Source organism: Tympanuchus pallidicinctus, unplaced genomic scaffold, assembly GCF_026119805.1.
Source record: "Tympanuchus pallidicinctus isolate F22 unplaced genomic scaffold, pur_lepc_1.0 scaffold6, whole genome shotgun sequence".
Lineage (NCBI taxonomy): Eukaryota > Metazoa > Chordata > Aves > Galliformes > Phasianidae > Tympanuchus > Tympanuchus pallidicinctus.
In genome coordinates, this window is record NW_026294780.1 from 32,784,657 (window position 1) to 32,805,324 (window position 20,668).

General features: G+C 34.6%; 1 protein-coding gene across 6 annotated transcripts in view; it reads left to right on the forward strand.

Annotated features, from left to right (window-relative positions):
• DACH1 (dachshund family transcription factor 1) overlaps nt 1-20,668 on the forward strand; it is a 358,213-nt gene that overhangs the window by 241,239 nt on the left and 96,306 nt on the right. For 3 of the 6 annotated variants that reach the window (XM_052705592.1, XM_052705594.1, XM_052705595.1), the window contains 2 exons: nt 11,081-11,216; nt 13,287-13,424. In XM_052705592.1, coding sequence (XP_052561552.1) covers nt 11,081-11,216; nt 13,287-13,424 — 274 coding nt within the window. The remainder of the gene's footprint in view (nt 1-11,080; nt 11,217-13,286; nt 13,425-20,668) is intronic. The other 3 variants (XM_052705593.1, XM_052705596.1, XM_052705597.1) reach the window with 1 other exon arrangement.

Here is a 20,668-nt window from a genome sequence, read left to right on the forward strand (position 1 = left end):
TGAGGTTTAGCAAAAGCAAGTGTGGAGTCTTGCAGCTAGAGAGGAATAACCACATGCAGCAGTACAAGTTGGGGGATGACCTGCTGGAGAGGAGCACTGCAGAGAGGACCTGGGGGTCCTGGTGGACAGCAAGTTGGCCATGAGCCATTAGTGTGCCCAAGTGGTCAAGAAGGCCAATGGCATCCTGGGGTGCATTGAAAAGGCCTTGGCCAGCAGGTCACGGGAGGTGATTGTCCCCCTCTACTCTGCCCTGGTGAGACCTCACCTGGAGTACTGTGCCCAGTACAGCTCCCCAATACAAAAAAGACAGGGACCTCTTGAAAGAGTCCAGTTGTGTGCCACAAAGATCATAAAGGGCCTGGAGCATCTGTCTTATGAGGAAAGGCTGAGCAACCTAGGTCTGTTCAGCTTTGAGAAAAGAAGACTGAGAGAGGGTCTGATCAATGTCAATAAATATCTAATGTGTCGGATGCAAAGGGATGAGGCTGGACTCTTCAGTGGTATGCGACAATAGGACAAGGGGAAGCAGCCACAGACTGAAGGAAGTTCCAAACAAATGTGCATAAGAACTTCACAGTAAGGGTGATGGAGCACTAGAACAGGCTGCCCAGCAAAGCTGTGGAATCTCCTTCTCTGGAGATATTCAAGACCCGTATGGACACCTACCTGTGCAGCCTAGTCTAGGGAGCCTCCTTTGGTAGGAGGCTTGGACTCTAGAGGTCTCTTCCAGGCTTTACCATTCTGTGATTCTTTTTAGAGTTACATGATACTAAAGTTGTTCTTTGAAACATAAGTGGTGCTATGTTTCATTCTAAATTTATTTTCTTAACGGGAACAGTGACCGCTGGTATTAGAGAGGTATCTAAAAAATGAAGATTGGGATTGAGCGCATGCAGAAATACGGTTGAGAAGAATTACTAAGAAAACAAAAGTTTGTTTTCGCTATTTACTAATATTTCCATTTTTTTCATTATCTGCAAGTATTTTAGTTCCTATGTAAGAGCTCAGAGTTTGATTTTTCACTAGTATTTGTAACTTTCTGCTTAAAATTTTTATCAAGCATGTGCAGTTGTAGTACAATGTAGCTCCTGGGTTATATGAAAAAAATTTACTTTTTAGGAAGCAGGTTCTGGGAACTGAGCCTGCTGTGTTCTCAGATCTGACCCCATTATGGCAATATTGCTGGAACCTGCAGGGACTTAGATGAGAAATACTCCTGGTTAATCAGATCTACAGCTGTTTAATAGGTTCAAAATTATTGGACTCTGAAAGAGAGACTATCACCATGTAATTATATGTATTATTTTAACCACAAATAGAACCATACCAAGTTTTTTTTTTTTTTTCCTTATCTCAGGGTTCCTTAAAATCTTCAAAGTTCATTCTTGTAGTTCATCTATTTAGAAAGATAGTTTCCAACTTTGGTGAAGATTTTGAAAGTAACTAGCAATTTTGATTTTGAAACATTTTAGCAGTGTTTTGTAACTGAAAAATCATTTTTTCCCAAAAATGTTGCTATTGAAGAATGTATTTGTATTAGTAATTAGTAATTGACGGTATTTATCTCTTCTTTATCTACACATGTAATTTTGAAAATTCAACCATCTTTTATTTATGCTAATAAAATCTTCACCACAGAAATCAATCTTTTTGCAGCTCCTGGCATAACATCTTGTGCATTACTTAGCAAATCAAGTTTCATGTTCCCACCCGGTGTACGCATAACCATAGATTAGAAAGTTGAGGATTTACAACAAAGTGTTCTTAAATGGCCAAATTAACTTTTGTTCTTTTTTTTTTTAAGTGTCTGCTCATTCAGGAATGAAATACGTATTTTTCAAAGTCTGTACATCTAGTTTCACAATTTTTGGATATTTACATAAAACCTGATGAAGTCACTATCGAATAATCACTGTATCTTCTTCAGTCACAACCTGTAACATATTTGTTGACAATACATTTATACCAAATGTAGATACGTAAATAAAAGAGTGAAAATCTGCCATCCAGAACTCACGTCTAAGTGTAAAATTTCCTGCATATAATCATTTTAGTAATTCTGTGAGTGCTTAAGATCTGATACACATTCTTCAGCACCTCTGTGAAACATCATGTGTCCACATTTATGTCCTCTGCTTTTGCCTAGGAGAGATGAATATGATGATGTAGACAGAGACAACAGCCAAATGACTATGATTGTATTTTTTAATACTGAACAGGATTGAAAGAAAAACCTGATCAACATGAAAGCATGAGGTCACCATCTGGGAAGTGTTTTTTCCATGAGCATGCTTGTAACGCCGTTGGTAATTTACCTGCCCCTCACTAGCAACAGTCAGAGGCGATGAGCTTTGTGCCTGTTAAATTATATGCACTGAGTGAGTAGATGAGAATGAAACTCTGATCAGCATACTTTCTGAACCTTGCTCTGGCAATGAATAATAACTTACGCTGCAATTAAAATAAATATTGTAGAGAACGGTTGTAAGCGAGAAGGACAAAACTGTTTTTTCTTTATTTTTATAAGAATGGATAAATAGTGAATTTGTTCTCTTTAATAGAAGTGTTTGTTATTAGAGGCATATCTCCATTTCTTGTGCTGCTGATTTTTTAGACTTTTTGTTTTTGTTTTCATTATCTTCTGGATCAATCCTTTAACCCTTATTTTACTTAAATATTTTTCTTCAGTGACAATTTTTCCACAAGCTGATTTTAAAAGACTGTGAGTCACGATGTTAGAGTTCATAATTGTAACCTGAAATGTCAGTGTATGTAGATCACTCTGAAAGTAATGCCTCCTATTTTTTCCATAGAAACTAAAACAGATTCAAAGAACATAATGACACTATTTGGTAGACCACATTTTCAGCTACGTACATTTTCAACACAGTCATCACCATCAGCTGTGCTTTTCTACCAGTGATGAACAAGAACCTATACATTATGTATGTAAAATCTGCACCAACGGAAGTGACTCACTGTCATTGTTGTCACTGCTGAAATGCATCACCCACCACCTCACTGTGCTCACATCCAGTATTTGGTCTCCATAAACATTCAACAAGGTTCAGTGAATGTCAGTTAGTGCCATCTTTTCCATGTGGAGGAGTTCAGTGATGCAGCTTTGCTCCATATGTCCTTCCATGTCGGACGCCATTTTGGCAGACTGTCCCTCTGCTACCATCTGTCACATGGCAACAAAATATAATGGAATATTGGTGGGAAAGTTTAGCCTCTATTGTTGTAACACCAACATCTGCCTCTGACACTGTGGGCCAACGTCATTAAATAAGAGGGAACTATCTTTGGAACATCCGTTGTGCATTCAGAACTACAGTGTAAGATGTATATAAGTCTAAACTCTGAAAGTTAGGATACCTAAGATAAATTTCTGCTCTGAAAAGTAATAATTCAAAGTAACTTTATCTAATTAAGTAAATGAGAATAAAAGTTAAGTCTTTGTTTCTAGCTTATAAATCCGCTGGTTCACTGGATGGAATAACTGACTGTTCGAACAATGCCACGATAGATGACTTGTAGGCCTTTCCTTCCAATTCACCGAGTTCAGATTTAGTGTTGTTATCTTTAAATTCATAAGGCTTCAAATACCTTTAATTAGTGGGTTATATTCATTTCTTCATAATAAGGAAGTGGAATGAAGCTAAGAGTATGTGCTATCCAACGTTTTATTCTGCTATGTTCAGAGGAAGAGACAAAGACAAAAGTAAAAGTGAAACCTTAGATAGCAACACTTTGGATTTGACAGTTAGCACTGATAAAATCTTCAAAATTGTATTTTGGAAGAGTATTGTGCCCTTTCAAACGTGAGGTAAACACTAGATGTCTTTCTGGAATTGAGTATTTAGATATATCAGTTGGATTAATAAGAGGAGGGCAACAGGAAGCGTGGACAGCAGATTCTGACAGCAGTGAATAGCAGTAAGTGTGACAGCTGTGACCTGGGGATACTTAAGACATGAGGTGGCTTTCGTAACTTGCCCATGGTTTCAAAGATTCCACTTGTTAGCAGTTTCACTGCATCAGTTTTTTCAGTCAGCAGAAAGATATACGAAAATACAAAGGTCACGCTTCATATTAATACAACTTGAGATAATTTTTCTTTGTAATAGTTAAAACAGAGCAGCCAGAATCAAAAGTTGCACTTCAGCTTTCTAACTTCTGGAAGACAGTAAGAACGAAGTGAGAAATGAAAAAGTAACTGCAGATGAAAAAGTGACCAGCAACACAGCAGCTCTCCACTGCATACTAAATACATGAAAATAATGTATATCACTGCACTGCTTTTACATTTGTTTATGAGGTTGTATCTACTTTTCATCCTTAACTAGACACTGACGAATTATTTAACCAAGATAGCACCTGACAGATTTGTTTTAAAATAATCTCTTCAGGCTATGAAGATAATCAAAGGGCTGATGCACATCTCCTGTGCAGACAGGTTGAGGGAGTTGGTCTCATTCTGCCTGGAGAAGAGACAACATGGAGGAGACCTCTTTGTGGCCTTTCAGTACTTGAGGGGAGCTTACAAGCAGGAGGAAGGCCAACTCTTCATATGATTGTGATAGTAATAGACAAGGGGGAATGGCTTTAAACTAAAAGAGGGGAAAGAGGGGAAGATCTAGGTTAGACATTAGGAAAAAAAATTTTTACTCAGAGGGCAGTGGGGCACTGGCACAGTCTGTCCAGAGAATCCGTGGATGCCCCATTCCTGGAGGTGCTCAAGGCCAGATTGTATGGGTCTCTCGGCAATTCTGATCTGGTGGATGACAACACTGCCTTTGGCAAAGGAGTTGGAACAAGATGATCTTCAGGATTCCTTCCAATGTAACCCATTCTATGATAAGATTCTACGAAATTTGATTTCATATTTAAAAAAAAAGAAAAGTAGAAGTACATCCAGCTTCAGATGTATTGACTAGGAAAACAAATATAAAAACTGTGATATAACTAAAAAGTTTTAAGTATATTATAAAATGCTACTATTTCATATGTGGTCTTCATGACCACAGAGGATACCTTAAAATTGTACTTAGGAACTTCTGCATAACAGAGAGAATCTGCAAACTAGTCAGAATCACTTATTTTATTATTTTGAGTTAATATAAATATGTGTATGAACACATCTATGCACATTTTGTTCATTTAGTGTAAGGTCAAAGTGTAGCTGAACTCATTTAATATGGCTTAATCAGCTTTATATTGGAGGACTGTGTCTCATTTTAATTATTAATTCTATCTGTGTAATCAAAATTATTTATTTGAGTTTTTTATTGCTTTATTCTGAACTTAGAGAATGATTTCTGGCAGGTTCTGACTGGGAATAATGTCTTCTTTTTTTTTGAATCAAATAAGATTATTTTACTTGCTTAAACAAATATATTTCTGGCACACAGTTTGAAACTAAAAACATCCATACGCCTATGTGAATAGGTAGCTACAGATAGCAAACAGTATGGGGAAGGTAGTAAAGTTTTTTTTTCTTTGCGATTTGCATATATCTAACAGGGAACTATGTATGTGGTGGAAGATAATTGTGATGCAAAATGGCCATGAGGTACAGTGAATGGGATTCATTTTGCTGTCTTATATGACACAACTTATTGGACCTGTTCTAGATTGCTGCTTTACAGTGAGGTGAAGTGTACCTTGGAGGTGTAAATGTATGAGTAAAAAATGAGCCCAGGGTGACTAACTCAGAAGTAAACATTTGTACTATAGACAACTACATTTAGTCAGATGAATCTCATTCTTGGTGTTTGGCTGGATGTACAGTCTGAACAGAATGTGAGGAATGAATTCCTACTGCTGCTTCCTAAACTTCAACGGTGAAGTACTGTTAAACAATTTCTTGGAGTCTTTTGTTTCTACTTTTTGACAGTTCACTTCTGCTAATGTTCCCTATAATCATATAGTAAACATGCAGTTCTTTTTTTCTATTAATTTCTTTCCACATTTTATATTGTAATTTATCAGTATTATGATGTGAATAGTAATCAGATTTGAGGTAAAATCAGTGAAAAAATGTGGATTGAAAAGCAAAATGGAAGTCAGATTATCTTAAATAAGTCCAAAAGACAAAAAAAGTTCAAGATACTCAAAAATAGAAAGAAAATGCTAATGCCAGTTATGTTTTCTTTTCAGGAAATAGAACCAATATTTTAAAAAATTGTATAATTAATGACAACAGAAAACATTTAAAGTCACAATTTTTGACAGAGATTAGAGGTATGTTGGTAGGAAACAGGTGAGAGACAGCATTTGCATCAGTGGGACATGAGCAAGATCTTTAACAAGCCGATGTTATTCAAGTAAGAAAATGGAAAATAAACATTTATAGCATTCAGTTTGTTAACATCAATTTTATTAGTGATTATGGAAGTTAGGAAATATTTATTATCCCATCTCATTTTCAAATTTTTGTAATAAACACTGATTTGTAGTCTGAAGCTCAGGAAAAGATGAAACTATAAAAGCAAAATATCCCCTTTTCAGGGAATACAAACAATACCCAAGGAATTCATTTCTTTAACTAATACAGTGTCAGATAAGTATGTCATTTCACAAGGAAGCCATTCTTTGAATGCTTCTCACTTGAGTTCAAAATAGGTCAATATGTAGCTGAAGAATAAGAAGTCTTTCCTTTGGTCATTTTGAAGGAGATTATTATACCAGAAAAAAAGACCAGAAGCCAGGTGCCTTCACAGAAACTTCACTTCCAAATGTTATAATCTCTTTTAATAAAGAGGGTTTTTTTTTTTTTTTTTTTTCTGTTTATTTTTTTGTTTGCTTGGTTTCTTTTCAATATTTTTAAAAGTTGAAAATGAATTGTGTATGAAACAAGTTTTTGTCATATATCCATCCCTTAGTAGGATGTCACTGAAACTACTGAAAAGCATGACACTACAACTAAGCAATTTTGTCTCCTGCAATTTAATGGCTTAAAGCATAAACATCTCTAAAGGAATTTATTCATCACTGAAGAGCATCAAGACAGCTCAGTAGTTTTAATGGCGATGTACATCTTCAGATATTCTTAGTTGCATGTCTGCTACTCAGTCCATGACTAAAATTAAAGGAATCGGGCTCAAGAGATGAGTTGTACAGAGAAGCACAGTAGAAAGCTGAGGCTGGAAATACCTTTAGGTACTTTTAGGAGAGGAATATACAGAAGGCTAAGGCTGTGCATGTAAAACTGGTTGGTCATTGGAAGTTCGTAGATCCAGATTTTTTCAGAATGATTCTGGAATGGGGATGGCAAAGAATAAAGACGTTTGAGGGATGACTGAGTTGATTAGAGCCTTGAATATACACTTTCTTTTCTATCTTTTTTAGAGCAGATGGATTAACCCATGGTTTCCTGTAATGTATATTCTTGAGTAATGTTACAGGCACCAACCACTGAACACCATCAAGTATACCTGATGGTAGATTTTTGAAAGTGACATCTAGTAATGCAGTTTTCAAAAAATGAAAATCTGAATAGAAGAAAAAGTCATATATTACATTGGGAAGAAAGTATTTATGACTTTCTGATTGCCATTAGTGATATATTCAGATAAATGTTAATAGGAGGTTACTTAAAAGGAACTTATAGTATGGTCTTGGCATTTTGTAGTATGGGGTCACATGGCATGGTCTTTGCATCTACACAAAGAGCTTTTCAAAAAATGTAGGGGAATGTTGTTAAGTATAGCAAGACATCTTTATTTTACTTGGAGAAACTGAGATGGTATTAAGTTGTGGGTAACATTATTTTTGAAAAAAAAAAGGAGTGGTTTCTAATTCTACAGATGAATGTTAAGATCTCTGTTAAAATCTCTTTTCTTTATAAGTTAAAAAAGTGCAGTATCACAAGAATAATTTTGCCAATTATAAAGTGGACTAATATTGAGGGTCTGTGACTTATCAGTGGAATAAGAGTACTAGGAAGGGCACTTCAGTCCTTATAGTAAAGCTTTGTGTATGCGAAGATAATTTTTGAAATGTTAAACATCAGATTCTTAAATACATAAAATTCATTATTTGTATCAGATTGTAAAGAGCATTGAACTAATGAACTCTCCAGATTTGTCCCTTAAGAGTGTGTTATGTGTTTGCTTAGTATGGCTTCCAGTTCTGATGCCTAATTGAAAGCCTTGTCTATTCAGAAAAGCTGGGTCACCATATCTTAAATTGCAATGTATGTCCTAATTTGCTACCACTTTTTCTTATGAGTACAAGTAGAAACAATTAAGGAAGTAAAAAAAATGAGGAAAAAAATGTAGCTAGTTAGGGTTATGTTTTGCAAGTCATAAATAATTCTGCATATCTTGTTTTCTAGTAAAGACTGTCAATTGTTTTTGGAAGCTGTTCAACTCATCAGTCAGTATGTGCAAGCATAATGCTTTTGGCATTTTGCTGCCAGTCCAGAAGATGGCAGATCTTTTGTAGATCATGTGAACCTAGCTTGGACATCTCAGAATCCTTCGATGTTTGAAACAGAACTCAGTGTCTACACACGTGCGCTTGAACTGATCCATGGTATTTGGTTTTGGATGAGGCTACACTGACTTCATGGCCTGTATCTCATTTGATTGAAACACCCTTTCGTTCAAAGTATAGTATCAGTGTCTCTGAAGTTTAAAATCATACAGGTTTTTGTTGTTGTTGTTTTTTGTTTTGTTTTTGTACTGATTGGTTTTGTTTGATGGGAGTCAGGTAGCATAGTCCTACTGTCAGGATTCGAACATAGTAACTTCTTTTGCTTCTTTGGTGTCTCACGCAGACTTATTTGTAGAAAATTCACAGAAGATATAAAAAAATCTGGTCGAGTTATTTAGGAACACATTTTTGCACGTTTCCTTCGTTGAGGAACTTTGAAGTGAAGCCACTGTAAATGTAAAGTTAATATTTTACCACAGATAGAGTCCTTATTTTATACACAAAATCTGTAGTAAGAGAGAATGCTTTTATATTCAGCACTGTTAGTTTATCACTCTGACTTGTTTGAGCTACAGAGTATTTCAATATCCTATTAGCAAAATTTCCATTTCTTATTGCAGCTAGTTTTGATAAAGATGAAAAATTGGTGTAGACTGTATATAAAAATGAGTTAAATTATTCAATTAATACATTCTGCAGTTTAATCCCATTTTTTTCTTGGAGTTAAAGGGCCTTCTAGAAATGTATTGATAAAGCCAGTGTATTTAGTTTTCTCATAGAGTTTGTCTGCTGTGTCATATTATGTGTGAATAAAACTCATTATGTTTTGTTTGCACAATAATTATATTTTGTTGTCCTGTAAATTCCTTTTGCTCTCTCCATCTCATAATGTGTGCTGTAAAAGCACACATAAATAAATAGGATAAACAAATTAAGCTGTTTAAATAAATTAATTTACTCTGCAGCTTTGTATTCAAATCTTACATGCTCACTGGATTTCATTTTAATGAAACCCTTCTAAGAACAATGCGTTGTAAGCCAAACAGTGAAATTATATATTAAATTAATGATTAAATATACCGTGTTCCAATTTATACCAAATCTGTACGCTGTGCATGCTTAAATCCTCCTAAATCTAAAGAAATAAATCTTCTACATTTGGAAAGCATCTGTGTTATAATCCTCCTCTTGAATACCCAGTTCATGGATACATAAACACAATCAAAGTCAAAATAAGCCTAGAGCTATGATGCAGTTAAACTATTCTCATCAATGTTTTTGACTTAAAAACCTGAGACTATTAACTAATTAAACATTTTGAAGCACTGTTCTGAAAGGTCTTCTACTACTGCATTAGTAGGCCCATTGAATCCCTTTGCAAATTTAACAGACATTTATTGGAAACCTTACCTAGAACAAATCTATTGATTACTGCAAATAGTTGTGCTGCTAAGTGTCATAGGAATGCATTCAACAAAATTAATATTCATCTTACTAGTGTGCATGAAGAATAATTACTGTTGTAAAATCAATGTCCAGTGTGAGGAGCATGATGCTCTTTTCAGAAAAACACTTTAAAGACATTTGTAACTGGAAGTTTTAATACATGTTATTGAACATACAAAGTGCATTATTTTGTTACTGAAAATTTTTGGTGAGTTGAATGTATACTCTTTTTCTTCATTTCTTTCATTAGAAGTCAGAATTGCTACTTAAAAATTATCTGTTTTTTTAGTTACTTGACCGAACCAACCTAACTCACCTTTTTTAGCCAACTGCAGGGAAAGATAGAGGTTTTTATCAAAAAGGACTGTTCTGAACTGTTGTTCATTATTTTGTTCAAAGTTCTGTGTAACTGTTGGATAAATCACTCTGGTGCATGTTGACATCACATAGCAAAAAGTGCAGTCTGAGCCATCACTTCCGTCATGCTGTGACTTTCAAAATCAAAGGACGTCTTGAAGTGCATTGTAGCTCCTCCCATCTATTAAGACATGCTTTCCTCTGGATAGAAGAATGATGGTAGGCGTTTTTTCTCATTTTGAAGAATTGAGAAGGCCAAAGTTGCAAAACGCTCTTAGAATAAGTATTAGTTAATTCTTGGTTTGTGTTCTACCATTTGGAAGACAGACTCTGGTATTCTTTATGATCCATGGCGGTTCTTTAAAATCTCTTTTCTCAAAAAGTCCTTTGATACTAAGTTAGGGAATAGAATTAATCAGGAGTTAAAACAGCAGTGTCTGGTCTTTATTTGTTTAGTAAAGTACATTATTTTACATCCCGGAAGGCTAATGTCTGTAGGCTAGTAAACAAAATGTATATTTCCAATTCAGCAGCACACTGATTTAAGTGACTAAAATAAAACCCAAAAGCAAAGCAAAACCTTTATTTTTGTAAGTAGTCCAGAAGGCAATTTAAAATCCTGACAGCATGAGCAGCTTTCACATTGCGTACTAACATGAGTTTTGAGTCCTAAAACTGTAAAGTTTCCTTTGAGAACACTCTGCAAATTCTGGACACCTCAGTGGAAGAAAAAAATAGGTTTTGATTTTGGACGTATGTACAGTTTAGGGAAATGATCCTTGGAAGCCAAGTTTTAACATGCCTTTTTTTAAAACTTATTTTTCATGGGGTATAGGAACGTGTTCCAGACAGCCCTTCTCCTGCTCCTTCTCTTGAAGAGGGCCGAAGACCTGGCAGCCACCCATCCTCTCATCGAAGCAGCAGTGTGTCCAGCTCTCCTGCACGGACTGAGAGCTCTTCAGACAGAATCCGTAGGTCACATTGTTCTCCTTGTTAACACTTCAAATTTGATTAGGTGCAGCTGTTTTTTTCTAATCAAAATGCCCTCATCTTAAATAGATCTCACAGGTATCATGTTCAGAAGTTCAGCTGCAATATCTATTTCCCAACGTCATGTTCCCCAGTTTGCAGTATCATAATACCTGATGCTACATTACCAGGTACTGATATAAACTGCCGTCATGTTGTATTAAACATAAAGATACAAGATACAAATTACAGCCAGGAACCAATTTGCTAGACTAGTTTTTAGTACTGAACATATAGTTGTAAGTCTTTTTTACTTAAAGTTTTATTTAATTTGGCTACTCTAGTTTGACTTCTGAAATGAATCTGGCTTCATAAGCAGCATTTTACATAATAGAATTACTTGGGGAAAAAAAAGAAGAACAAGTGTAAATAAATTTAAAATATGTATATTTTATAAATTCTTAAAATGTAGAAACTTGTAATGATTGAATTGATACAAAGAATGTTATTACCTCATAGTTCACATGGAGTGGAGTGAAATTTAACCATAATTTCGCAGAGCAATACCATTTTTATTAAGGCCCTAGGTTTGGGATGTAATTTATGTGACAGAAACAGTGGGCTCTATACTATTCCAGGTTAGGATCCGATGTTTAAAGTGCCTATTGTTTTAGGATATTTAATTTACATTGAACTGATCAATTTGCTTTGCTATTGCTCAACTGCAGTTTTTTATGCTTTCAGAGCATCTTTCCATAGTGGAATTCTTCAGCAGGTAGAACTGGAGGATTTAGCATATAAAACGAAGACTACAAAATAGCTATGAAGTAGCTATATATATATATAGATGTATTGATTAGATGCAAACATGAGTTTTCTAGACTGTTTCCATTCAAACTCTGCATTCAGAAAGCTAGTTCTTCACTGACTTTCAGATGAAACATCTGTCATTACTTTATGCTGAAAAATGAGTTACCAAAAAAAATAAATGAGGCCTGACCATGACAAGCATAGAATTCTGTTTTCTTATCACTTGGATAATTGAGAGTGTAGATTAGACTAGTATCCCATATACTGTGATCTATTTCCCTATTTTTTTTATGAATTCGTAAGTGAAATACTAAAAAATAAATATTTTTTTTTCTTTCGAGTTATATATTTATTACAACTAGTAAATGTCTTTTTTAAAATAAAAAAGTAAACAGATTACTATTGTTTTTGCAGTGGAATTAAACTTTTTTTTTTTTTTTTTTTTTAAGAAGTGTCTTTTTCCTTTAGTTTTATCTGCTTACCTACCAGCAGACAAGAGTGGAAGCTCTGCATGTTGTTTCTCCCAGTACTGATCATAACAAAGTTCCTTAAATACAGGGTCACTTCAGTAACTTACTGAAAGAAACAATCCTTTTCTCTCCTATCTGGTTTGTTGTCGTCACAGCTGATTCTTAAGAACATCTGCTTTTGTAACACCAGCAAGAATGACTACTACAGAAATGAGTTACCTATGAAAAAAGGTTTTATTGAAAATGGGCTAAGCCTGTTGCAAATGCAATTTTTAGGGATAATTTAGGGATATAGTATACCTTCTGGGAGTTTCTGGGTTTGTGAGACTCTCGGAGCAGCTTTTGTAGGTTTCTAGCTCTCTGATTTGCAAGTCTGATGTTGCACAATTTCTGAAAAACGGTGATTTCTTACCTGGAACACTACAACGCTTAATTTAGATAATACATAAAATAACTTGTAAAGCTAACTATACCCCATGCAATAAATGTCTCCCTTAGAACCTTTTGTTCTTTTGCTGACTGTTTTGACTGGGATTTCAGTTCTTGCTAAATAAGCAAGAAAATATCCAACTGACCCAAGAAATACTGAATTCTCATTTTTAAATTGACCTGATTTTAGAAAGGTTTAACAAGAAGAAACTGGCTCACAGTCTATATGCTGATTACACTAATTAAGTAACCTTATGACTACTAGATTTTTTGAGTAATTAAGAGGGAGAGTAGGTAAAATAATTAGAAATAAATATTTTTAACGTAATAATTGATTTTATTTCTGTGTGTGCTTGTGTCTAGCAGCTGTCCATCAGAATGGGCTATCTATGAACCAAATGCTGATGGGTTTGTCACCTAATGTCCTTCCTGGGCCTAAAGAAGGTGATCTGGCTGGTCATGACATGGGACATGAGTCAAAAAGAATACACATTGAGAAAGGTAATACGAATATTAGTACTTCACTGTTTCACTTTTTTTTTTTTTTTTTTTTTTTTTAGTAGCTAAGTAATAATTGTGATTTACTTTATACTGTGCTTATTGTTGATGTTTCAGAAATTTAGTTACAAGAGAATGATAGCTTTCTGGATTCTTCTATTTTGTGGTCCTTGACATTAATGAACAATATTTATATAAGGTGGGAATTTCACAGATATTACAAAGGGGAGTGAGTGAAAAACAGTTTTACAGTACTGTTGTGTCTCTGACCCTTATACAAGACTGTTTAGGTATTAAGTTTCTGTCTCTATCCAGTTGACTTTAATGACCTACTTCCCAAAGGAACTGAGCACCGTGAAAATTAGTCCATGTGTGCAAAAAGAAAAAAGGCTAATACCAAGTCATTAAATTAGGGAATTGCATAAAATGAGGCTGGTACACATTATATAATGGGATTTAAATTTAATTGAGTATATGACCAAAGTGTTTGATCTAGGTGAATAGTCCACATGCACTTATACTGATTATGACACCATTTAATCTCTATTGGTATTCAAAGTTATGTTCTTATACAGAGTTGTTACAAGAGATTTTGGAGGAGTGTTTGAATTTTAAAGGGTATATTTCATACATTATGTTTTCTAAATAGATACGAATTTTAAATATTATTAATGGACAAGAAATAGTTTGTTGGAGGGGAGGTGAGAAATAAGAAAAATCAATTGAAAAGGTATTTTGAAGCTTATCACAAAAAAACAAACCAAACTCTTAATTGAGAACAGTGAGAGAGAAAACAAAGTATAACAGCCACATATTGAAACAGCTGCAGAAACTCTCTTCAGTGACAAAGATTTCAAAATATGACATTTTATGTTGTATTTTACATTTTATCAGCTATGAGTTGATACTTGCTCTGCTTTGTGCTTAAACAGTAAAATATGAAAAAAATTAATATCTGGACACTTCTATTCTGGACAAGTGACATATTTAATAGGATTATCCCCCCAAAATTAATGGAAACATTTCTGTTATATGAACCATTTAATTTGGTTCATTGAACACATGACCTGTTTTAGCTTACACTGTGCCTTCACTCAGCCCCCCAAAATTGTATCCCTGCTGTGAAATATGATGTGATCAAATAGGTTTGTTTTAAATTTCCAGAAAAGATTTTTTTTCAGCCTTTGAAGCTACTCATTGAAGTATAATCAGACTGGTAAATCTGGCAAAAAGAAGTACATAGTAAGAATTACTACTGTTTTTTCCATCATTAATTGTTTTTAAAAAAGGCTTTCTATAAGCAAAGCAGTGACATTCCAAATATCCAGGTAAAATTTTTTGCATGATCTGTTCTCAGCAAAACTGCTGAGAATGCTGAGAAAACAGGTGTTTTTCTTTGTTTAGGACAATTCTTCTATTTTCTAGTTGATTTTTTTGTTGTTGGAGGCTTCTTTTTTTTTTTATTGTTTTGTTTTGTTTTTCCCTTCTGTTTCAGCCTTTTGAATTAATAAGAAGTATGGGCTATCTAGATTGATAGGGTAAATTAAAATTTGTTTTCTGTCATGACTACATTTATCATGTCTCTTGTAGCAGTCCTGTAACTTTAATACTGATCTAATCTATATAAAAACAAGTGATTTAGCTTATAGATATTCGTGGAGATAGTAATTATCTACTTCTGTCACTGTGAGCTTGCAATCTGATTTCCAAACTGTTGCTTACCACTGCAAATCAGTTAGAATGTAGTAATGTTAAAAAATAGTAACAAATGTGGATAGGCAGTAGTACTCTTAAAGTTGAAGACATCACCCTCATAACCTGGATCAAAAAAAAAACAAATCAGAGGAAAACAGATATTCTGAATGAGTATCATGAGCATTTAAACATTATTTCATTTTCTTCTAAACAATTGTTGGCACGAATCTATCAGCTGCAACTACAAAATGGTTTTTAATTGAGCCTGTGAGAGCATGGGAAATCCTGCTTTGTAGAAGGGCACTGCCTTTTCTCTTCTTGAACCTTCTTCCATTAAAACAAAACGAAAATAGTCAAAATATCTGAAGTATTCAGAGTTTAAGGAAAAATTTACTGTCAACAGAGAAATTAGAAAGGGGGGAGAAAAAATTGTAACACAGACAGCTGATCAACATAACAGATTTGTAACGTTTTAGCGTAAGACAGATAGGCTAATCATCTTTCTCATCAGATCTACAAGCAATGTAAAAAAGAGAATGCTTTTCAGGTTTTAAAGATTATATGTGTTTCTACTTAAATTCAGCCAGATTTATTCCCAGTGGTGGGAATTAGTTTGTTTTCACTGGTTTTAAAGACCAGTAAATCACTCTTGAAGTTTTCTTTATTTTTAATTTGCTTTTAGACTTCAAAATATGTTCTCAGATTCTGGTGTGCCCAGCACTGAGTGACCTCAGCTTCCATTACAGACAGTTTTTCACTATCTCACCAAGAATCAAATTAGGTTCTTTGGGTCTGATTCACTGCCAATATGTCAGTATTTGTTGCAGAAAATTAGGAATAGCTTCTGTTTTCAAAGACAACGTGTAAATGGTGGATGTTGGGAATATCTTCCAGCTACTGATTACCAATACTGATTCCAACTTGCCCATTTCTTATCTTCATGGTGGGAAAAAACTCAGCATAGGCATATGAAGTTCCACTCACTTTCTGAGTTCCATGAGAAGAGAAGTTAGATCTGTTGAGTTGTGTTGTGTTTCATCCAGACTTCCAGTCTGAACTAAGGAGGACCTACAGGAGATGCTGCAGAGCACTTCTGCCTCACAATTCATATGGAATTCAAGATGTTACTGTATGTCTGTAATAGTCAATTATTGTAGATTTCCAGTACTCTTTTTTCCTTATTAAAGGACAGTGGATTTTTTATATTCACTGTAAGCAGGCTATAGAATGTATGCAGTATTAGTTAAAGCACTTTACAGCCATCAAAGCCAAGTATCTGAGTTTGTAACCTATGATTTATTATAGGTTATAAAATAATTAGAGCTAAAAAGGACTTGTGAAGCGTAAGGATCCATTCAATTTGTTACCTTAAAATTAAGAGACTGAATCTTTTCAGGTACCATAAAGTATCTATGAACGTAATAGTTTGCACTGGATAGTCCCTAAATTTCTGCTGAGGTATATTGTATTACTCAGTTCTTAGGTAGATTCTTGTTACTAGCACTAAGAGTGAAAGTGCAGAACTCCTGCTCAGGTCGTAGCTCAGGTCCTGCAGATCTCCCCATATGAAATTGGGAAAAGAATAGTTTCTAGGGGCTGAAATCTTGTTAACCTGTTTAGTTATTTTGTATATGAAATCTCAAAAAAAGCATAGAAAGAAGAAACTAGCGGCAAACCTAAGCTTAAGATGATTTAAATCTGATCTTTTTCTTACTCATTGGTCTGAAGTTTTTCAACAAAAAGTTCAAAATAATCAATGGCTTGGAAATTAACTTCTCATCCCTGACTTCTTTAATGTTGGAAGTGCAGATCCTTATTCCTTGTGGACAGAAAAGAGAATAGAAGTTGTAACGTGTATCTTGGACAAATCTCTAATCACTGTATGTTGTTTAAAAGAGGAAGTTTATTTTAACATCATCCCTTTTCTCTTCCAACCCTAGCCTCTGGTCTTAGTGCACCTGAAAGGTGGAATTTATAGCTTGGTCCATTTCACAGAGTTTCTCTCTTTGCTACGTTCAGATAGCTGCACTATATTTCATATTGGGTTAGGCAGACTACAATTTCACTTGTTAACGTTCTTCGAAGTACCTGGCTTGGATGTTGTGAAGAGATGTTGGTGACTGCTTAAACCCCCCCAGCAGATAATTGTCCAGCAATTTGTACCCTATGCAATATGTAGGAACTTAAGCTCCATCCTCACTTCAGCCCAGGACACCATTCTGGCGGACAAACATCTAAAAGTTACTTGATTTAACACCAAATTTAGATGCCTAAGTCTTTTATTGAATCTGGCCCTAGGGCATCAGATTAGAATTTTCTGTCTGCATCAATTTATATTTTTTTAGATTGACACCAACAGCAAATGAAGCCTGAATGTCATGCTTACATTTTAAATTGAATATGTTATTTGAGGTGTTAGGGGAAGGACACTTTCTTGTTGGAAATGTGCATGCTGTTTTCTATAACAAAATATAAAATATTCACCATGTTCATAAAAGAAGCTAAATTCTTTCTTTCAGAAAAGCTTTTTACCTTTGATATAAGGGGAAATTTCTTAAGTAATTCTCAGATTATCAATAGCAACCTCATCTTGACTACTATGATAGCAGCAATTAAGGTGTAACTTTATTAAATCCACACATTAAAAAGTCTCAGTGTTTGTTTCTGGTTTTATTTTATGTCCCTCCTTAGAGATGTGAGCTGTCTTAGATTACTGGTTACTATCTTATAAAACAAAATGTTCAAATTCCATGCTATCCTTAGTGTGAAATAGAAAATAATTTAAATATTTGAAAGTTGTAATTACAATTGTATTTTACTATTAGCAGTCAAGCATCAAAAAGGAACTAATGATAAATATATCATCCTATATATAGATATTCATTCTGTATTTTCAGCAGTAAATTCTTACATATAGAGAGTATACATCACGTGTGTATATATATATATATATGTATATTCACCTTGATAAATATAGCACAAATATGGCTATATTTTTAGAAATATGAAAGATTCAGAGGAAATTGTAACATCAACAAAGATTTTCTTCTGCCTGACCTGTGCTCAAGCAAAATCAGCAGAAAAAAGCTCCAGAACATTGCTAAATTATGCTTCTGCTCACTGTTATGATTTTAATTATTTCTCTGGAAAAAAACTTTTTTCTAGATGTTGTTGGCAGTTGATCTAAAAGTGGATTTTCATTCACAGCTCTACTGCCCAGCAACTTCTTCTGTAAATATATTTGTGTGTTCATTTTCATTTTTGTATGCGTTTATATGGAGAGAATGTATGCAAAATTTCTTTGTTATTTTTTTCCAAAATATTTTGATACATCCTGTATTTACAGAATTTTGCATTTTAATGGAACTAGAAGGTAATTAAGAGAGCTTGATGGGCATCTATCTGCAAATACAATTGACATGTTTCAGTTCTGTACTCTCACTCTAATTTTTAAATGTTATTTTGTCTTAATATATTAGTTCGGAATTTTTTATGATAATGAATTCAACCTATCTATTTTTATCATCTATCGCATCGTGAAATCAGTCTTTATTTGAGCTTTCAATATTTCTAAAGCCCTACACAATACGTGTAGCTAAACTTGTAACCTTGTAGATAACATAGAGGTACACTAAATGAAAGCCAGTACCACTGAAATAATCTTTGTGTAGTGACTGTTGGTGTGCCTCTTCATTCAGCCCAAGAGGCCAAAGAATGTTTAAAGCGTTAAAAACTATTGGAGTTAATGGAAAAATGAAATTGCAAGGTTTTTTTCTAAATTAGTTACTAGTAAAGAAGACAGAAAACTTGTATTTTTTCTTGCACAGAACACTCATGCTAAAAATGTAAAACATTACTCAAAACAATGCATTTGCAAACGAAGAAAAAAATATACGGTCTACCTATCTGCTCTATAAATGAATTCTAAAGGCCCTAAAAAACATACCATAGTTTTCTGAATTTAAAGGGGATACAGAATGATATATATATTCTTCCTAAAAATGCACATGATCGAATACCCTGGCTTTAGTGAAAGAAATAATTTCATACTTAGGTTTCTGCTACAGAAAAGAGAACTTACAGCAAAGTTTTAAGAATGTCTTCCACTTTCAGAAACGAAGTGTTGATAATCTGCCCTGCAGTTGGTTTTCTTTACTGTTTTCTTAAATGTTTCAAATGCTAAGTAACAAAAAATCACTTCTGAAAACTGACAATTGCAGCCTAGACATGGTGTTCCCTTGCAAACAGTATGGGTAATTTTTATGCAAACTGGCATTTTATCTTATGGGTGTTTTTTTGTTTTTTTTTTTACTTCATTGTGACGCCTCCTTCTTTTGCTGAAGTATCTCCAAATAATTTTTATGTTAGATTTTTGTTTTAAGAAATAACATGGTTATTAGAGAATTTGTTAATATTGCAAGTTAATAGAATGGTAGAATCATAGAATCACCAAGATCGGAAAAGACCTCCAAGATCATCCAGTCCAGCTATCCACCTACCACCAATATTTCCCCACTAAACCATCCTTTAGCACAACATCTAAGTGTTTCTTGACATTTAGTCAACCACCTTCCTGGGCAACCCATTACAACACCTGACCAAATGTATGGTCAGAATAAATTCTCAAAGGTATTTTTTCCCTAAATGCAGAAAATTTGTTTTTTTATTTCCTCTGAGATGGACCAGTATTATCGTAGTTCAAAGAGAAACAATGTGATTCGTTCCCTCCTTTCAACTTTGCTTTATTGAAAAAGCTTCTCCACTTTGAAGATGTATCTAATATCTTCATGATAGGCATACTCTTTTCTTCATGCTATCTAGGAAGCTTGTTTGTGAAAAATAATCACTGACTTCTTGCCTCTAAACTGGTCTGTCTTTGCATTTGAAAAGCTCTTTGGGATTCCAATGGACAGAGTAAGCAAAAGTCTCATGCTAAGCTTGATTCTTCTTCCAGTTCTGATGCAGACTTGCTTTGATTTGATTTTAGAAATTGGTCATATTGCTAAGCTTACTTGGAAGTTATCAGAATACATTAGGATCAGTCACACTGATTCTTTACTAATTTTGGAAAAGGTTCTTGGCCACAAAACTTCCTACTAGACTAGCTGTAATTAAGAGTTGAGCTTCTACAAGCCATATTTATCTGAAGTCTTTTAGAAGAAGTCAGAAGAACAACCAGCGTGATATGATAGCTGAAGCTGACACCATAATGGGGAAGAGGATCACAGAATCACAGAATCACCCGGATTGGAAGGGACCTCAAGGATCATGTAGTTCCAACCCCCCTGCCTAGCAGGGCCACCAAACATACACATTTAGATCAGGTTGCCCAGGACCCCGTCCAACCTGGCCTTGAACACATCCAAGGATGGGGCATCCACAACCTTGCTGGGCAGCCCGTTCCAGGGCCTAACCACTCTCCTTGTAAAGAACTTCCCCCTAACATCCAACCTAAATCTTCCCTCCTTCAACTTGGATCCATTTCCCCTAGTCCTGATGTTGTCAGCCCTTCTGAAGAGTTTGAAGGATGTTGTTGATGGAAGTTGTTTAGG